The sequence below is a fragment of the Ovis aries genome, chromosome 10, assembly GCF_016772045.2.
Source record: "Ovis aries strain OAR_USU_Benz2616 breed Rambouillet chromosome 10, ARS-UI_Ramb_v3.0, whole genome shotgun sequence".
Lineage (NCBI taxonomy): Eukaryota > Metazoa > Chordata > Mammalia > Artiodactyla > Bovidae > Ovis > Ovis aries.
The window spans coordinates 51,451,537-51,469,391 of record NC_056063.1 but is presented as its reverse complement, the minus strand read 5'-3'; the positions used below and the strand labels follow the sequence as shown (position 1 = coordinate 51,469,391).

Here is a 17,855-nt window from a genome sequence, read left to right as displayed (position 1 = left end):
GCCAAACTCATAAAACAGGGAGTAAAGTGGTGGTTACAAGGGGATGGGGGTGAGAGGAAAGAACAGATGGTGTTTAAGGGTACAAACTTGTAATGAACAGTAAAATGAGCCCTAGAGATCTAATACACGGTATTGTGACTATAAATAATATCTTATTATAATCAAACTTTCTAAGAGACTAGAATTTCCAACCATAAAGAGAAAAGCTAATTATGTAATGTGAGAGATGTTAATTATCACTACAATGGCAATCACATTACAATATATAAATGTATCAAATTAACATGCCGTTCTTTCAAAATTTACCTATTCTATCTCAAATACAAGGCAACAAAATGCCATCTTTGAAAACGCAAAAAAGATTTAAATCACTTATTTTTAAAATTCCACCATACTTTAAAAAACCACCTCCAGCATTTAACATATTTAGCTGAATAACTTTGAGGGTTTGTAGACCCAAATTCAGCAACCAGAATCACTTTTCTAGGAGTGGTACCGTTCCCTAATAGGCATCTCTAAGTCTGCCAAGACATTTTTGCTTCCCCGACTGCTTCATGACGATGTAGTGGTAAAAGCTACTTATGCTGCAAAATGCAGAACTAGGTCAACCCCGAGAAACCACTAGTAAGATGCCAAGAGGGCCCCTGAGACAGCATGAGCTCCAGGCCACAACCTCCTTGAAGTAACAGCAGCTCACAAGCACAAGAGCCTCTTGGACAGCTGGTAGACCTTTATTCCCATCTCCACTACAGTCCACAGCAACAAATTCTCAGTTTCACGGACTTTAAGCCATTTTCCAAAAGAAATGCTTTCAGTTTTACAGTATACTCTGTTTGTGAAAAATTTAATTAACTTCCATAATTTATATTTTTTGTTTGGGGTAAAGACCAGACATAAATTTGAGCGTTTGCTTCCCAGATCAGTGTTTCCAGGTCTTTGATTCACAATTATCAAGAACTTAGACTCAATTGTTTAAAAAGAAAAATTCCTCTTAAAGTTGCTTTATTTTCCAGGAAAAACCTATAACTTCTCAATTTTAATTTGGCAGTTAAACCCAGACCTAGGACCAGTGGGCAATTCACAAATTTTTGTGCCTTTAAAATAAGTTTAATAGTCAAGTGACTACATTCTAAGGAAAACTGTGATATTACATATGAATTAGAAGGAAGACAAGAGAGGCACTGAATAAAGGATCAAGAATTTACTGTATTATATAGACATGAGAAGTAAGTGCTATAACAATATACACTTACTCATTTGTTCAACATACATTTATTATGCATCTATTCTGATTGAATTAGGCATAGTCCTGCTGTTGCTGCTGCTGCTACGTTACTTCCGTCGTGTCCAACCCTTAGCAACCCCATGGACTGCAGCTTTCCAGGCTCCTCTGTCCATGGGATTTTCCAGGCAAGAGTACTGGAGTGGGGTGCCATTGCCTTCTCCGAGGCATAGTCCTAGGTCTCAAGAAATAATTACTGACTTTTCAAGAGTGGGTACAGAATTTTTTAAGAAAAAAAAAAACAGTGTAGCTAATAATATAGAAACTTTTTTTTCATCAGACATCATATAAAGCGGTTGAAATATGGGAACTGAGATGTAGGTAGTAAGAATACTCATTAATGATCAGCCTGATGGATACCAACCTCTGGAATATAATAAAACTCTGCTATGAACAGAAAAACTTACTGGTTAGTTCTACTTCTTAACAAAAACCACCACACACTTAAATTAGAGATGACTCAATGAAAATAAGTGGTCATCTTCACCACTCTTACCCCACTCCAGTCCATATTCTGACCTAAAGCCAATCAGTGCAGAATCTATTGCTATATAAGGCCACAGAGACAAACCATGGATTAGAAATTCCAAGATACTAACTCAGGTTTTTTATATCTTGAAGAATAAGAGACAGGACAGAGATTTAATAAATAGTTCCAAACTACAATAAAGAATTCTTTGTGGGCAAGAGTAAGTGAATAGTATCCTGTTTGGTGGAACAGGATAAAAGAGAATGAGCTTAAGCCATAGATGGAAGAGCCTCACAATCCTATTAGACCAGAAGAATTGTCTTCTAAAGGACTGCTCTTACCCTGGAGCTAAATCTCTGCTTGAACATAATAAAAGGGCAAATGACCACCTCTCTGAAACAGTTAACAGAGGAGTCAGCCTCATTGTGGCCACAGTCTGGCAGCCTGTTCTGCGGGTCCTGGAGATACACACAAAGGAGAGAGAACCAATTACAGGTCTATTTCTGTCAACAGCCAGGTAGCCTCAGGCATTTCACTGAGTCTGACAGAGACTTTCCTCTCACAATGGCATTAATTTTTAAGCTTTCTGTTTCCAAAACCCTATTTTCCCATGCAGACCATCTTCCTCTCAAAACCTATACAGAAAGGATTAAAGTGGGTGGTCGCGGTTCGAGGAAAGGGCCCCATAGTCCCCTCTTGCATGGCTTCCTCCTATGACAGTCACTGTGGCATGTCTGTGGAATCCTGGGTTCTTGAATTAGATTATCCTTGAGACTTTTTGTAGGTAAGGTGGCTTTCCCTGGTGGCTCAGATGGTAAAGAATACGCCTGCAATGTGGGAGACCTGGCTTTGATCCTTGGGTCAGGAAGATCCACAGGAGAAACGAATGGCTACCTACTCTCTGTTCTTGCCTGGAAAATCCCATGGACAGAGGGGCCTGGACGGTTACAGTCCATGGAGTTGCAAAAAGTCAGGCATGATTGTGCAACTAACATACCTCTATAATTACAGTCAAGCATAATCCATTCAACTCTGATTTCACTTAGGATTTGTGCCTCCTGGTTTTTCTCATGAGAAATATGCCATGTGAGGATTCTACAAAGGGTCCAAGTTTCACAAGATGATGTGGGAATTTCCTTTTGAACTGGATGGAACCAGGAATATACATTATTGGGGGAAATCTAGAGTCTTGATGACTGATAAAGAACCACGCCAAGTGGTGACAGTTGCCTATTTTGGAAAAGATAGAGTACAATTACCAACATATCAGCATCTAAAATAAAAATAACTGTCCTCAATTTAAACAGAAATATACACTTTTTAATTTCTCCTCATTCTTCTCAACCTCTTAGTCGTCTGACATTCTCTAGAATTTTTTATTCACTATTTTTATTTTTGCCTGTGCTGGGTCTCCATTGCTATGTGGGCTTTGCTCTAGTTGCTGCAAGCAGGGGCTGCTTGAGCTTCTCTTATTGTGGAGCATGGGCTCTAGGGTTCCCGGATTTCACTAGTTTTGTCACATGGGCTCAGCAGTTGCAGCTTGCAAGCTCTAGAGCACAGGCTCAACAGCTGTGGCGCACGGGTTGCTCTGGGACCAGGTCGAACCCATATCTCCTGCACTGGCAGGAGCCACCAGCAATGCCCAGAAATACAGACTTCAAGCTGAGATTTGTAAACAAAAATATGATTATCTGGCATAGCTATGAGCAGATTTTTATGAAATCTAATAAATTAACAGGGCTTCCCTGATAGCTCAGTTGGTAAAGAATCCGCCTGCAATGCAGGAGACCCTGGTTTGATTCCTGGGTTGGGAAGATCTGCTGGAGAAGGGGTAGGCTACCTACTCCACTATTCTTGGGCTTCCCTTGAGGCTCAGGTAGTACAGAACCCACCTGCAACACGGGAGACCTTGATTCGATCCCTGGGTTGGATTCTAGTGTCACCACAGATGGAAAGTAATGAACAGCAGGGTCAACCTTATATACTAACAAGTCAGATGGGCCTTCTCAAACTCTTCTGATCAGATAAACATGTTCACTTAAAGAGAGCTTACTTAAATCGATAAAATAAAAATACACTAAAAGTAGATTTAGGCTGTAAAATCATAAATGACAAAGGAAATAAACAATCTTTGATGTTGGCTACACGGTTCTTTCATGTCTTTTTTCAGGGTCTTAGTGGATGAGAACATAGTGAAAGTCGCTCAGTCGTGTCATGGACTATACAGTCTGTGGAATTCTCCAAGCCAGAATATTGGAGTGGGTAGCCTTTCCCTTCTCCGGGGAATCTTCCCAACCCAGGTCCCCCACATTGCAGGCAGATTCCTTACCAGCTGAGCCACAAGGGAAGCCATAGTGAGTAGCCCTCAAATCATGGCACAGCTCCTCCTTCACTGAAGATGAGTCTATATCTACCTTCTCCCCTTCTCCATGACCCACTCCAAGGAAGCAGGTGATCCTGCCAGCTCTACCACGTGACTCAGCCCATTCCCAAGCTTCTCTCTTATTACCTACCAAATCCATTTTCGGCCCTCATCCCATCAGGCACTACCAACTCCTCTTGCTTTCAGGAAACAACCTTCCATGTCGCCCTCTTGCCTTTCTCCTCCACCCCTCTGGCCCCCTCCTGCTTTCATTAGCGTGCTCCTCTCCTTTCCAGTTTCCTTTGGTTGCTGCTCCTCCTCCCTAGTCAGTCTCCCACTTTCTTGACCACTTGTTTTCCTGAGTAAACCTCATGCATCGTCATCAACTATTACCTAAGTCCAACACAGTCAAAATTATATTTATTCTCTTTCTCCCTAAACCTGCTCTTCTACCTCTTGTTTTTCACATATGGGTTAATTACATCACTATTCAACCAGATGCCCAAGTTAGAAATAGCAGGTTCTTTCTGGGCCTCTTCCTCCTTCCTCCCCCTAACTGCTCCCCAGGCTACCTCTACACAATGGGCCCCCCACAATCCATCACACACATGCACTTAATAAAGTGTTAGCAAGTCCACAAGCCATAAATCTACCTTGAATATCCCATCCTTCCATCCTCCTTTAAGCTCATCTTAACTCAGGTCATAGTTTCCCTCTAAACTGCCGTGGGTAACCTTCTAATTGGCTCTCCTGCCTCCAGCCTTTCCTTCCTCCTATCTTCCCCACAGCTGCCTGAACTTTAGTTACAGAAAATACCAATTATTATATCACACTCTATTTAAAATTTTCTGGTGGCTCCTTATAACCTACTGTGTAGATTTCAAAGTCTGCATCTCAGAATTACATTCAATTGGGCTAAGTTTTAATAAATATCTACCTTCTTTCAAAGTAATTTTAAGAATGATTTTCTCTTTATGAACCAGAAGATATTTCAGTCCACACTGGCTCTAAATTCTAAACACATGGCGATGTTAAAATAAGTCAACATTTGGTGTTTTAACTAGAAACAAGGTTCTTTTCCAATTTAAGCATGTCACATTTCAAAAAAATAAATTAGGGTCAGAGAAATTGCAACTGTGGCCTAAGTATCTAACCAGCCTGGGGCATGTTATATAACTTTCAAATCTCAAGTATTTCACTGGTAAAAGTGAGGATAATACCACATACTTTGCTAAATTATTGAGGGGATTAAATGAAACATTTAAAAGGTGCTAAGGCACATAGGTGATGCCTATTAATCATCTTCTTTTTCCCATGGAAACAATGCTATACATGGTAATATACGCTGCTTAGGCAGTTTCCAGAACAACAAAAGAAATTCCTATTTAACTCTCGCACACATGGCTCCAAAGCTACTATGATAGAACTCAGTCAGCATTCAGCAAATACTTACAGGTACAGGCACTGCACTAACAGTGAGCAAAATGACTTGCTTCCCACCTTTAGATAGATTAGGGTCCAGTGAAGGTGACAAGCAGGTAAGATGAACAGGAGGAAGCTGTGAGAAGGTTAAAACCTGGGTACTCTTAAAAGAGGCACTATTGTAGACTTGGGCATCAGAAGTGTAAAAAGCTTCCTTCCCTCCACATGTATTTATCATCCTGGTTCTGGGTTCTGATCTAATAATCTGGGGCAAAGGTCCTGAAACAAGGATTTGGTTGAGATTTGAGAGCAGAGGGCTAGGACAAGACAGAAAACAAAACAAAAACCTGGGCAACACCCTTTTGCGGGGGAAAGGCACATATGCAAGGCAGTCGGAGCAGGCCGGAGGACTCTGGGAGCCGCACTGCTTCCTCTTGCCCTGGGTTCCCTTGAGAATTGCCCTGGCAGCCTGGATTGGCAGGGAAGAAGGAAAAGGAAGCAACCCCTAACAGAAGTAGAGGAGAAAGGGAAAGAGAGCGAAATAAAACTCCAGATCAGCAATGGAGATGAGAAAGAAATTCCTGAGCAGATTTTTAAAAAGGTCACTAGGTTCTTCCTTTGTTAAGTCTTTGCTCTTTATGCTATGAATTCCCTTCTTACCATAATTCTGTGACAGGCTACTAGCCCATTTCTGCCCTTAGATTTCACGTCCTTAAAATAATTTTCTAGAACATCACAGTGCTCACAATCCTATAATATCACTTAATCCTAAAAGTCCCACATTAAAGAACCTATAAGGACCTAAATTACCTGCTGGATCAAATTCATACTTCAGTCTAGTCATCAAGGCCTTGAATGCAATTCAACTCAGTAAACACTTAAGTGACAACTATGGGTAAAAGCCGAAAAGTGAAAAAAATGAAAGTGTTAGTCACTTAGTCACGTCTGACTCTTTGCGACACTGTGGACTGTAGTCTGCCAGGCTCTCTGTCCATGGAATTCTCCAGCCAAGAATACTGGAGTGGGTAATCTCTTCTTCAAGGAATCTTCCCAACCCAGGGATCAAACCAGGGTATCCTGCATTGCAGGCAGTCTGAGCCACCGGGGAAGAATACCAGTGAAGAAGAAAACACATGGACAAGAAAAAATTCAGTGAATGAAACTTTCAAGGGGGAAAAATTCAGTGAACGAAACTTTCAAGGGTGAAAAATTCAGTTCCAACAAGGGGGAGGAAACAGACATCTTGACCCACGAAGGAACCAACCCTCTGGGCTTTGAAGGAACAAAAGGACTTCAAAACACGGAGATGACTGAAATGAACATTTTAAAATAGGGCAACAATAAGAACAAAAATATACGTGATGTGTGCATGAAAGGAAATGGTGTGTTTCAGAGAAGTCAAGCAGTCTCATGTGAAGAGCTTTCAGCTACTTCCCCTCTCTTTCTCATAACACAAAGTGGTGTAGGCAACCTTGAGTCAAATGGCCTAAGTTCAAATCCTGACTCCATCACTCCATACCCTGTGTGGACGTGGAGAAATATCACGACCACTTCATGCCTCAATTTCCACAGCTACAAAACAGCAATAAGAGGTTCATTGTGAAGATTTAATAAATCATTCCGTGCTAAGCCTACTGACATGACAAGCATTCAGTAAACATGAGCTGTGCCAGGGCTACAAAGAGAATTTGGGACCAGTCATGAGGGACCCCAGTGTTCTCCAGTGCTCTGAACTTCACAGAAGGAACCACAGCATGCCACTGGGGGCTTTCAAGCAGAGAAATTAGCCAGTCCAGCCTGGGATCGTGCAAATTAATCTGGGGCCAGCCTTGTGTAGGATGCATAAAGATCTGTGACTATTTTACAAAGTGTTTGCATTAATGAGGGAAAGGGCCGGAACTAGGGTAGCAGAAGCAAGGATAGAAAAGGGTAACAACATCGAGAGAGATGCTGTAGAAAGACAGGAAAGGATACTGCCCGCACACGTGTAGTAAAGAAAGAAGACCTGAAGAACACTCTTTTACAAAGCTACCAAGGTGTCTACCTGAAACCAATAGAATACTGCAAATTAACTACACTTCAGTTAAAAGAGAAAGACATCTCAATGTTCAGCCAGACACTACTTTTTATTTTTCTCTACTCTGAACTCCTAGAATTGGATAATTTGCAGGCATGTTGCATACACCCATACCATACTGGTCCTAGGCTGTTCTGTGCATTCCCCACCCTTTGCCCAGGTCAGCAAGTGCCTTCTGAGTGATAAGAGCAGGGCAATGCTACACAAGTCACTTTCCTCGGAATGTGGAAGTGGACACACCAAGCATCTCTACAACAGGCAAGTAAGTGATCGTATAACATAGACGTCTGGTCAAGAATTCCAATTGCTCCACTTATTAATTCAAGCCTAATTTTGCCTGGTAGCATTCCACTTCAAGTTGGGTGACTAAAAGGCATAAACACGTTAATGATGAAACCTGAAACCATGCCATGGTAACTCAGGTTCCTCTGAACTGCTCTGACCTGGAACACACACCCACACTTAGGCTTTTTCTTAATCCATGGATGCAGCTAGTCACCTGTTACCCTGAGGGAGCTGCCATCACTAAGCACACAGGACAATAATCAGGCTGCTTCATGGGATTTGCTATTTGAAAAGAGGAAGGCAAACAGGCAAGTCCATAAAACAAAAGGCACCTTGCTCTCTCTATTATTCACCCACTGGCACCTTATGATCCCCAAGTATAACAGAGGCTATTATTCTCATCCATTGAGACTTATGATGCTAATTACATATTCCCAGTTCTTTAAAATGGAAGTTAAAACATAACAACCAGTCATTTTTTAGCAACCTGAAGAAATTGCTTTAGATACTTTTGTAAATACGGATAGAAAAACTGGAAGAGATACACCTAAGTGTCAAAGAATCTCTCTAAATGATGGGATTACCAAACCATTTTTATTGTGTATATTTTCCAACATTTCCAAATTTTCTCAAGCACAGAGTCTTTTATAATCATGAAGAGATAAGCTTACTCTAAACTTGTAAAGCTTTGCTGTAGTGATAAAAATGAATGATACTAAAATACACTATGTCATGTTTTACACAAAGGTATTTCATTAATATAACTTAGGCCACGTTATATACTTGATGTTGTTCCTTGGAAAATATACACTCTAGTAAGGTACCTTTAGGCTAGACTAAGTCACAGAGCCATAAAAGCACCTCCACACTAAAGGCTTCATACAACTCTCAAATTGCTTAATGAAGGCTTTTTCCAAAAGAGAAAAGTTTCTTTCGGTTCTCTAGACAAGCAACAGGGCCTCCCAGGTGGCGCTACTGGTAAAGAACCTGCCTACCAATGCAGGAGACCTAAGAGAATTGGGTTGGATCCCTGGGTCAGGAAGATCCCCTGGAGGAGGCAATCCACTCCAGTATTCTTGCCTGGAGAATCCCATGGACAGAGGAGCCTGGCAGGCTACAGTCCATGGGGTTACAAGAGTCAGACACGACTTAGCAACTAAACCACCACCACCACACTTTTCATATGGTAGAAAAAGAAGTGCCATGTCCTTACAGGCCAGTCCCTCTCATACGTATCAATTTCTCCTTGTGGTTAAGTTCACTTTCCTGAGAAGCGGCTTTTATTACCCATTTAACTACTAGACCTGCATCTAAAACCGCCTGAGTAACCCTTGCACCTGAACCTGGACTGATGAGCACCAGCAGTGCAAGTCAACAGCTGCTGAAGTGGGGAGTAGGGAGCGAACCCAGCCTAACCAGAGGGAGACTGGTCCTAAAAGTCTCCATACACCCCTATCAGAAGGGTCTTCTGGATCCATCACAGAGCTGGAAGAGATCTACCTCCTCCAAGATCTGTTAAAAAGAAAATGCAACATCAATTTCTACATTATCAGTCAAGACTGTCATGCCCAGAGGTGAGAAATATGGTTTTCTGATTTAAATCCTTTAGTTTTTAGCAGCAGGTTATTAAAAGGCCTTTCCAAACTCACCTGTGACCTGGGGACCTCTGCCTGTGGCGAGCTTCTCCCTTCTCCAAGCTCAGATGTTAAATCAGGGCTAGATATTGAAGACAATGTGTCTTTAGAAGTGGCAGCCTGATCCTGGGAAAGAGATGAGTAGGAGGGTGTAGGAGAGGGCAACCGCATCACACTTTCTCTGGGCGCTTCGGCCTCTCTTTCACTGGATGAGCCGGACGCAAGCTGGCTTGTGTCAGGTCTTTGCACAGAGATGCTGATCGAACTGCTCTGGGTTCTCTTAACGCCTTCTATGTCTCCATTATACTTCCAAGAATCATCCATCTAAATAAGAAACATCATTGTAAACCTGCTGTTCTGTTAGATTTCCATTTTAAAGTATATACATTAGATTAATATTTTAAGGTAACAAAAGTAACATATAGCTCCCACAGCAAAGTAGCTATTACTAAAAGGCTAGAGGAGCATGTTCTTTGACACTAACAGATATGCACATATGAAGTGGGAGGAACAGCTGATTTTATGGAAGTGTTTCTATTATAAACAGACCTTTAAAACATGCTTTGCTCATTTATATTACTCCCGGTCAAAAAACAGAAATCTAAACTAGTTCAGTTGAATACTCCATACTATGGATATCTATAATTTATTCACTTGATTATGCTTCAATGTCATTTAAAGTGTGCCCAAGATATTACATATACCAGCATGTTTATTTTTATAGCATAAATTCCTAAAGGTAAACTTAACCAAAGAATATATGTGTAATATAACTTTTGTATACACACACACACACATATATATCTTTTAAAACTGTAACAATGCACTCCCAAATTAATGTGTAAGAATGTCAGTATCTCTGCATCCTTGTCAACACCACACATTTTGAACATTTTAAATCTTTGCCGTCTCATGGGTAAAAAGCTGTACAGTTCATGCTCGCTCTAATAAGACTACACAAGCTTCTATGTGCTTTATGTAACCAACCTTTCAAAGTCCCTCTCCCTTGAACTGGCCATTCATTTATATATCCACTTTTCTACTATTTATCTTTTCCTTATCAATTTGTAGGAGCATTTTAAATCTTAGGGATATTAAACCTATATATCAAATACATTTTACTAATATTTTTCTGAGCCTATATAAATGTAGTCTTTTGACTACATTAACGGTGTCTATCATATAAATTTAATTTTTATGTTGTCAAATATGTCTGTGTTTACTTAATATAACGGTCAGGGGTTTTTCTGGTTAGTTTAGGCAGGCTTTGCTCACTTTGAATTTTTTTAATCAAATCTTTTCTCTTAGATTTTTAGGATTCTACTTGGCAGAGGTAAAAGGAATTTGAAAACCAAAGCGCTCAAGACCGTCCTGCTTCCTTTCACATAATTCAAATTAATACAGTCACTTTCAGGTACATGGCACTGCTTCATTCTCAGAGTAAATGATTCTATATTCTTTAAAACCCCAATAAAATATGTATTTTTTGAACCATGAGATACATTTTAATAAATACGTTTAAATGTATCAAGTTCTAATGAAGTGGGAAATGAGGATACACAGAAAATTTGGGCATAATCACCTAAGAATATTTAGGTTAAACCACATGAAACTGCTGTTTTATAGGTCAAAAAGAACTAACTACTGGCAACTTCATATAGTACAACCTAACACTTCACAATGGGGCTTCCCAGGTGGTGCAGTGGTAAAGAACCTGCCTGCCAATGCAGGGGGTACAAGAGACTCTGGGTGGGGAAGATCCCCTAGAGAAAGAATTGGCAACCCGCTCCAGTATTCTTGCCTGGAGAATTTCACGGACGGGCTACAGCCCATGGGATCACAAAGAATTGGAAGCAACTGAGCACACACAGTATTCAAAATAGATACATCTGAAAATATATGACACTAAAAAGTAAATGCTCCAATGCATTCCTTTTTATAGCTGAGTAATATTCCACTGTGTGTGTACCACAGGTGGATGGAACTGGAGCCTATTTACAGAATGAAGTAAGTCAGACAAACTCCAATACTGTTTCCATATATGTTAATGCATATATATGGGATTTAGAAAGACGATAACAATGATTCTATATGCAAGGCAGCAAAAGAGACAGATGTAAAGAACAAATTTTTGGATTCTGTGGCAGAAGGTGAGGGTGCAATGATTTGAGAAAATAGCATTGAAACACATATTACCATATGTAAAACAGATGAACAGGGCAAGTTCGATGCATGAAGCAAGGCACTCAAAGTCGGTGCTCTGGGAGGACGGGGAAGGAGGTGGGAGTGGAGTTCAGGATCGGGGGACACATGTACACTGCGGCCAATTCATGTTGATGTATGGCAAAAACCACCACAATATTGTAATTACCCTCCAATTAAAATAAATTCTAAAAACTGAAAAAAAAATTTTTTAAGTAAATGCTCTGCCTTAGGATGTAGTTTATTTTTTAAAATGTGTCAGCTCTCCTTTCACTGAATTTGAAATTTAAACAGTTCTGCATTGTTGCTGTATTTTAACTATTAAGTGTCTACTGAATCTAAAACACTTTACATATCTAATATCTCTAACAGAAACCTCCGCACAAATTCACCAGTGTTTTGCACTGGAGAACAGACCAAGGGAACGCACGTTTACCGTGTACGATCTCGGGAGTGATGAGATTCCCCTTGACTGAGAGCCAAAAGGTCTCGGTGTGACCACAGAGGTTAACCTGGCCGCATCGGTTTTCTGGTAACTTCTGGGGAGAGTTGCTGAAACTCGAGTCAACTCCATCTGTGTATTCAGTGAATGCTGAGACGACAAAGAGGCTGGGCGCTGTTCTTCCACAGGGCTTCTAGAAGGAAACCGAACTTCAGCTGTGACCTCCCTTTTTGCAAAAGTTGTAGAATCCTGCTTAGGAATTTCTGTCGGATAAGCCGTTCCTTTCTCCTCTGCTCTCTCACTCTGGGAATAGGCTTCTGGCATAGGCAGCAGAGGGGGAAGCTTTTCTTCATTCAATCCATCATCAAAAGAATACAGCCTCCTTCTCGATGTAACTGTAGACATCTGATTTTGGGATTCCCTTAGCAGAAAGAAACACCATAACCACAAAATTATGCTTTTGACACCCAGAGGTAGAGAGACATGTTATTTTGGTCATAACATAAAAAAAGGATAGGAATAAAAAGATGGCTGACTTAGTATAATAATGTAATAAACAGAATGTGAGAAAAAATACTCGTGAATTTTTCAACATCACACAAAGAAGGATTAAGAGCTTGATTTTTTTTTTTTCCCTTAAAGAGGCTAAGAAAAATCTCTGAAGTATTTGCAATTGTAAAAGGATTTTCACAGGAAAATAAGAAAATTTTAAATAAGAGATTATTCAAAGTTCCATAACACACTTTAAAGATAACTGACAACCAATTTGAACCCTCCAAAGATGCAGATTTCTTAACAGAGTTGAGAGAGTTCCTGTATACAATTTACAATAGTTTTGTAAAAATAGAAGGCCACAAAAGATTCAGACTTTCAATAAGATCAAGTTAGAAATCAAGCTGATTTCATACAGCTTGGTAGAATCTGCATGGACAGTTATGGCAGATTAAAAGTCACCATTTCTATTTTCAGAGAAATTGATGAAACAGTCTCTTGGCTATTATTCAGTAAGGAGTACATCCCAAGCCAACTGCATTGCATTCAAGTGAATGAAACTGTGTTTACCATTGTCTTCTAGGGACAAAGGAGCTTTGTTTAATTCTACCTGACAGCACCTTTCCTTTTTGACATCCTCCTTAAAGCATATTTGCCTTCTCCCTGACCCATAAATATCTCAACGTTTCATGGAGCAACTGCTCCACAGGCAAGTTTAACTGGACCTTTATCCTGTTATGTTGCAAAGCAAAAGATAAACCCCTACAGTGATGTTTATATAGTCTTCCTTTAAAAATACAATTTTAATTGCACCATGCCAACATGAAAAAGAACTTTGTTACATTTTACACAATTTAGTTAAGAATGAGAGCCATTTTTTTAACCATTCAATTCTTAAATTTACTTTAAAAGGAGGAAAAAGTTGTTTATTTTTGCAAAGATAGCCAACATCAGCCAATTCTGCATGTGAATATACAATGTATAAGGAAGGCACAACGAATGCCACTTTTAAGTACACCTTTCTTTCATTAATTCAAATCAGTACTTATTACAGCAGTACTTTGCTTTTTCACTGCAGAGCAAAACGCTCAAAGGTTTATGCATATTTGATGACAGTCTAATACTGGTGCATAAGTACAGCTCACAATACTTACACAAAATATCTAACACTGGTTTCCCCAACCCTGAGATGCATTTGGTCTCATTACCTGTCCTGCAGCATTTCGTTAAATGTCTTAGATCTTCTCTCCGACTTCTCAAGAGCCTGCTTCTCAATCTCCTCCCTCTCCTCCTTTTTCTTCTGCAGATCCGAAGTGTAGCTTTTCCGACGATCTTTCCATTTTGCAAGGTCCTGACAGAGAAAAATCACGTCAGCCCAGGCACACCTGAATTTCTACACACCCTTTCCAGCAGTGAGCGCGCGCCAGAGGATCCCATTACGTCGCTAAAACTATTCACTCCAACTTGATGCCAAGGTGCCCTAATTTTGCTTTTTATAGCCAGTGTTTCTGTACTGAGCCTTTATCTCACGCTTCTGTCTGAAAGCCCTGACCTAATAAGACAGACCCCATTTTTGTTTTCCCAGGTAGTGCCTGCCTTGTTGCCCATTTCACAAAGAATGCTAAACGCTTGTAATTAGATGCCAGGTCAGAAAGGTCGGGAACTGTTGCAAATTTATTTTCATCTCACTCCAATCATCTGGTTTTTACGTGAAATGACGTGTTTCATTAGTCAAACTAGAATGGAAACATGACTGTAACATGGCTAAGTATAGAGACACACATTAAACAAATACAGAGGTCGGTCTCTACTTGGAGGCAACAGGGCCACAAACACACAGACGAATAAAATGTGCTTCCTCTAGAGGAACTCTTAGTCCAGAAGGGAAAGACAGACAGGTAAATAAAGTTCAACAATGAATGTGAAGAGATTGCATGAGAGTCAGGGGTGTATGGAGAGAGTGGTCAATTCTACCCTGGGAAGGGAGGGCCAGGTGTGGAAAGGCTTTAATGGGGAAGCCAGACAGAGGATGACATGGCTGGATGGCATCACTGACTCAAAAGACATGAGTTTGAGCAAACTCTAGGAGATACTGAAGAACAGGGAAGCCTGGCGTGCTGCAGTCTATGGGGTCACAAAGAGTCGGACACGACAGAACAATTGAACAATAAAGACTCAAGAATATGATTTCGAAGCAGTTCAACTCCCCGTAAGCACAGGGCGATAAGGAAGATCACACAGGAAGCAGTGGCCATCTTTTCCCATCCATCCATCCAGGACGCATCCTGGGAGTGACCCCCAGGACACTCAACCTGATTCATCTTTAAAATTAGTCCCGGTGGCCTAAGCTGGTTCTGACATTCAGGGGGTTAGGACAGTTTGGATGGTACCAACTTCACTGTGCCACCCAGAGAAGTCCCACGCTGAGAACTGCTAGCGGTACTGCAGCCTTATGCAAAGTTCCAGACTGAAAAAAAAACAACAACAACAAAAAACCTCACCCCCCAGGCACACAAAACAGGTTTGGTTTACACCCTTTGGAAGCAGGCAGGGCCATTCCTGCTTAAAAAAAAAAAAAGGCCTGAAATCAATATGAACTATTTCCAGAAAGAACAAAAGCAGTGCACATCAGTCCCGAAGGACTGAAGCAGAACTAGCGTGAATTTTCATCTGACTTAACCTAAGGGATAACCCCTCCATATCTCTCACTTTCATCTCCAGTTACCATGTATTTTGGCAAACTGCCACTGAATTTCTGTTTCTTGACAATGACATTGAGATCCCAAATAAAAGAAGTGGAATTTAGAAACATAGCTAAGGCAGGGGTTTCATCTTTGTTACTTAATATTTAATTCCTTTGAAATTTAAGATTTACTATCTCTGACCCTTCTGTTCATACTACCACTCAACCCTCTTACCATAAAGTTGTGCTCAGATTTCTTTGGGTCTGCTATATGTAATTTATCTATCATAATTGTTTACACTCCTTTGCTGGGTGCTGTGCTCAGTCGCTCAGTTATGTCCGACTCTTTGTGGCCCATGGACTGTAGCCTGCCAGGCTCCTCTACCCACAGAACTCTCCAGGAAAGAATACTGGAGTGGGGTGCCATTTCTTACTCCGTGGGATCTTCCTGACTTGGGAGATTGAACCAAATCTTTGTATCTCCTGTGACTCCTGCATTGGCAGGCAGATTCTTGACCACTAGCGCCACCTAGGAAGCCCCTTAGACTCCTTTGAGAGTGAATTATGAAAGTGAAAATCACTCAGTAGTGTCCAACTCTGCGACCCCATGGACTGTAGCCCACCAGGCTCCTCTGACCATGGGATTCTCCAGGCAAGAGTACTGGCGTGGGACATGTCTCCTGCACTGGCAGGGAGGTTCTTTACCACCAGCGCCAGCAGGGAAGCCCGTAAATATATACAGTGTATATGTGTGAGTGAAAGTGAAAGTCACTCAGTCGTGTCTGACTTTTTGTGACCCCATGGACTGTAGCCCACCAGGCTCCTCTGTCCATGGAATTCTTCAGGCCAGAATCCTGGAGTACCATGCCCTCCTCCAGGGGATCTTCCCAACCCAGGGATCGAACCCAGGTCTTCCACATTGTGGGCAGATTCTTTACCATCTGAGATACCAGGGAAGCCCAAGAATACTGGAGTGGGCAGCCTATCCCTTCTCCCAGGGGATCTTCCTGACCCAGGAATCGAACTGAGGTTTCCTGTATTGCAGGCAGATTCTTTACCAGCTGAGCTACCAAGGAAGTCCTACACTCCTTTGGCCTGTAACAATTGACCCTTTTAAAAAAGGCACAGCTCTCTTCTGCCAGGGACAAAACTAAAGATTAAATCTTTATCCAAACAGACATCTGGATATACATCAGCTCTGTGAAAACATCTTATTTTGATTCACATTCAATAACTCCTTTTTTAACCAAAATAGTACTGAATTATCATTCACATTTTCCCCCAAACCATCTCTATTAACTCTAAGAACACTTTCATCTCTCCCTGCTGATCCCCAGTCTCTGTGCTCGTCCCCTGTTCCCCCTAAACCATAAGCAAAGTCTTCCCTTTCATGAGCATCACTAACAGTCATACCCCAGATGCAACCACCAGAGCAAGTAAACAAGACCTACACTGCAATGAAGCAGTTTCTCATTTTTGAGAACCCACAGAAAATATCAGAAGATAAGGAGCTTCTGTGTTTCACAATGGCCTTTAAGATACAACAAATGGAGCAGAAGGGTTTAAAACTCTTTTTTAAAAGGGAGTTTGCTCATATTTTCTATGGAACTGTAATCCGCCATCAAGAAAAATCATCCCTTGAGTATACTGACTGTCTTCTTGGAGAAGAAAGAAGAGTCCAATAAACATATCCTCCCCATCTCCCAATAAGCAGCATACTCACATCCTGCCATTTCTGGTCCTGCTCTTTTAACTGGGACTTGATTCTCTGCATCTCCTCGTAACGTAGCTGACGCAAGCTCTGAATATCCTCTGCGCTGACATCACTCAAGGACTTACTCCTACGACAAAAATACTCATAGTAATCAAGGTTCGTGGGACCGGATTCAAGGTTAAAACTGGAAGGTTGGGCTTATATTTGGAAATTCCATCTACAGTTCTGCGGTACTACCTAGATGCTTTCGTGATATCACAGAAATAGCACTACAGAGATAAATGGTGTTTTTCCAAAACGCAGAAACAAGAGCCTAGCACTCCAGCCAAATGTGAATTCTTTCACAGAATGGCTAACTGAACCCTGAACCATGCTGAAAAAAATAATCTGACGTTCATATTTAGGGGAGTCGATGCAGAAAAAGATTACATTAGAGAAAAAAAATTATTAGTCCCTAGATTCACCTGTCTTTATCTCCTCCAGAGATAATCTCTTAAGGTTTGGCTGCCTTTTCTGAGTACTTATTAAATTATTTAAAGATTACCTGATATTTTCTCCTCAAGTTCAATGCCATGAAGACATGTGCTGCTGCAGCTGCTTCTCAAGGGTTCTATAAAGACCTGCCCCACCACTGCACCGTGCCCAGTCTCAAAGACCACAGTGGTTTCCAACAGCCAGTTACTATATAACCTTTATTATAGTCTTCTTTGGTATTAAGGCAGTTTTTGTTTTGTCCACGTGTGACTGCTGCCATGAGGATGTAATGTGGATTAGGTCTCAAAGAGCTCAAC

The 17,855-nt window shown here is 41.0% G+C and overlaps 1 protein-coding gene across 50 annotated transcripts in view; it reads right to left on the bottom strand.

Annotated features, from left to right (window-relative positions):
* The window catches only part of LMO7 (LIM domain 7), a 219,317-nt gene that overhangs the window by 27,596 nt on the left and 173,866 nt on the right, over window positions 1-17,855 (bottom strand). For 35 of the 50 annotated variants that reach the window (XM_060394588.1, XM_060394590.1, XM_060394591.1 and 32 more), the window contains 4 exons: window positions 17,074-17,191; window positions 13,876-14,018; window positions 12,170-12,596; window positions 9,547-9,855 (listed from right to left, as the gene is read on the bottom strand). In XM_060394588.1, the coding sequence (XP_060250571.1) occupies window positions 9,547-9,855; window positions 12,170-12,596; window positions 13,876-14,018; window positions 17,074-17,191 (997 nt within the window). Of the gene's footprint in view, window positions 1-9,546; window positions 9,856-12,163; window positions 12,597-13,875; window positions 14,019-17,073; window positions 17,192-17,855 lie in introns of all 50 variants that reach the window. The other 15 variants (XM_060394587.1, XM_060394589.1, XM_060394563.1 and 12 more) reach the window with 1 other exon arrangement.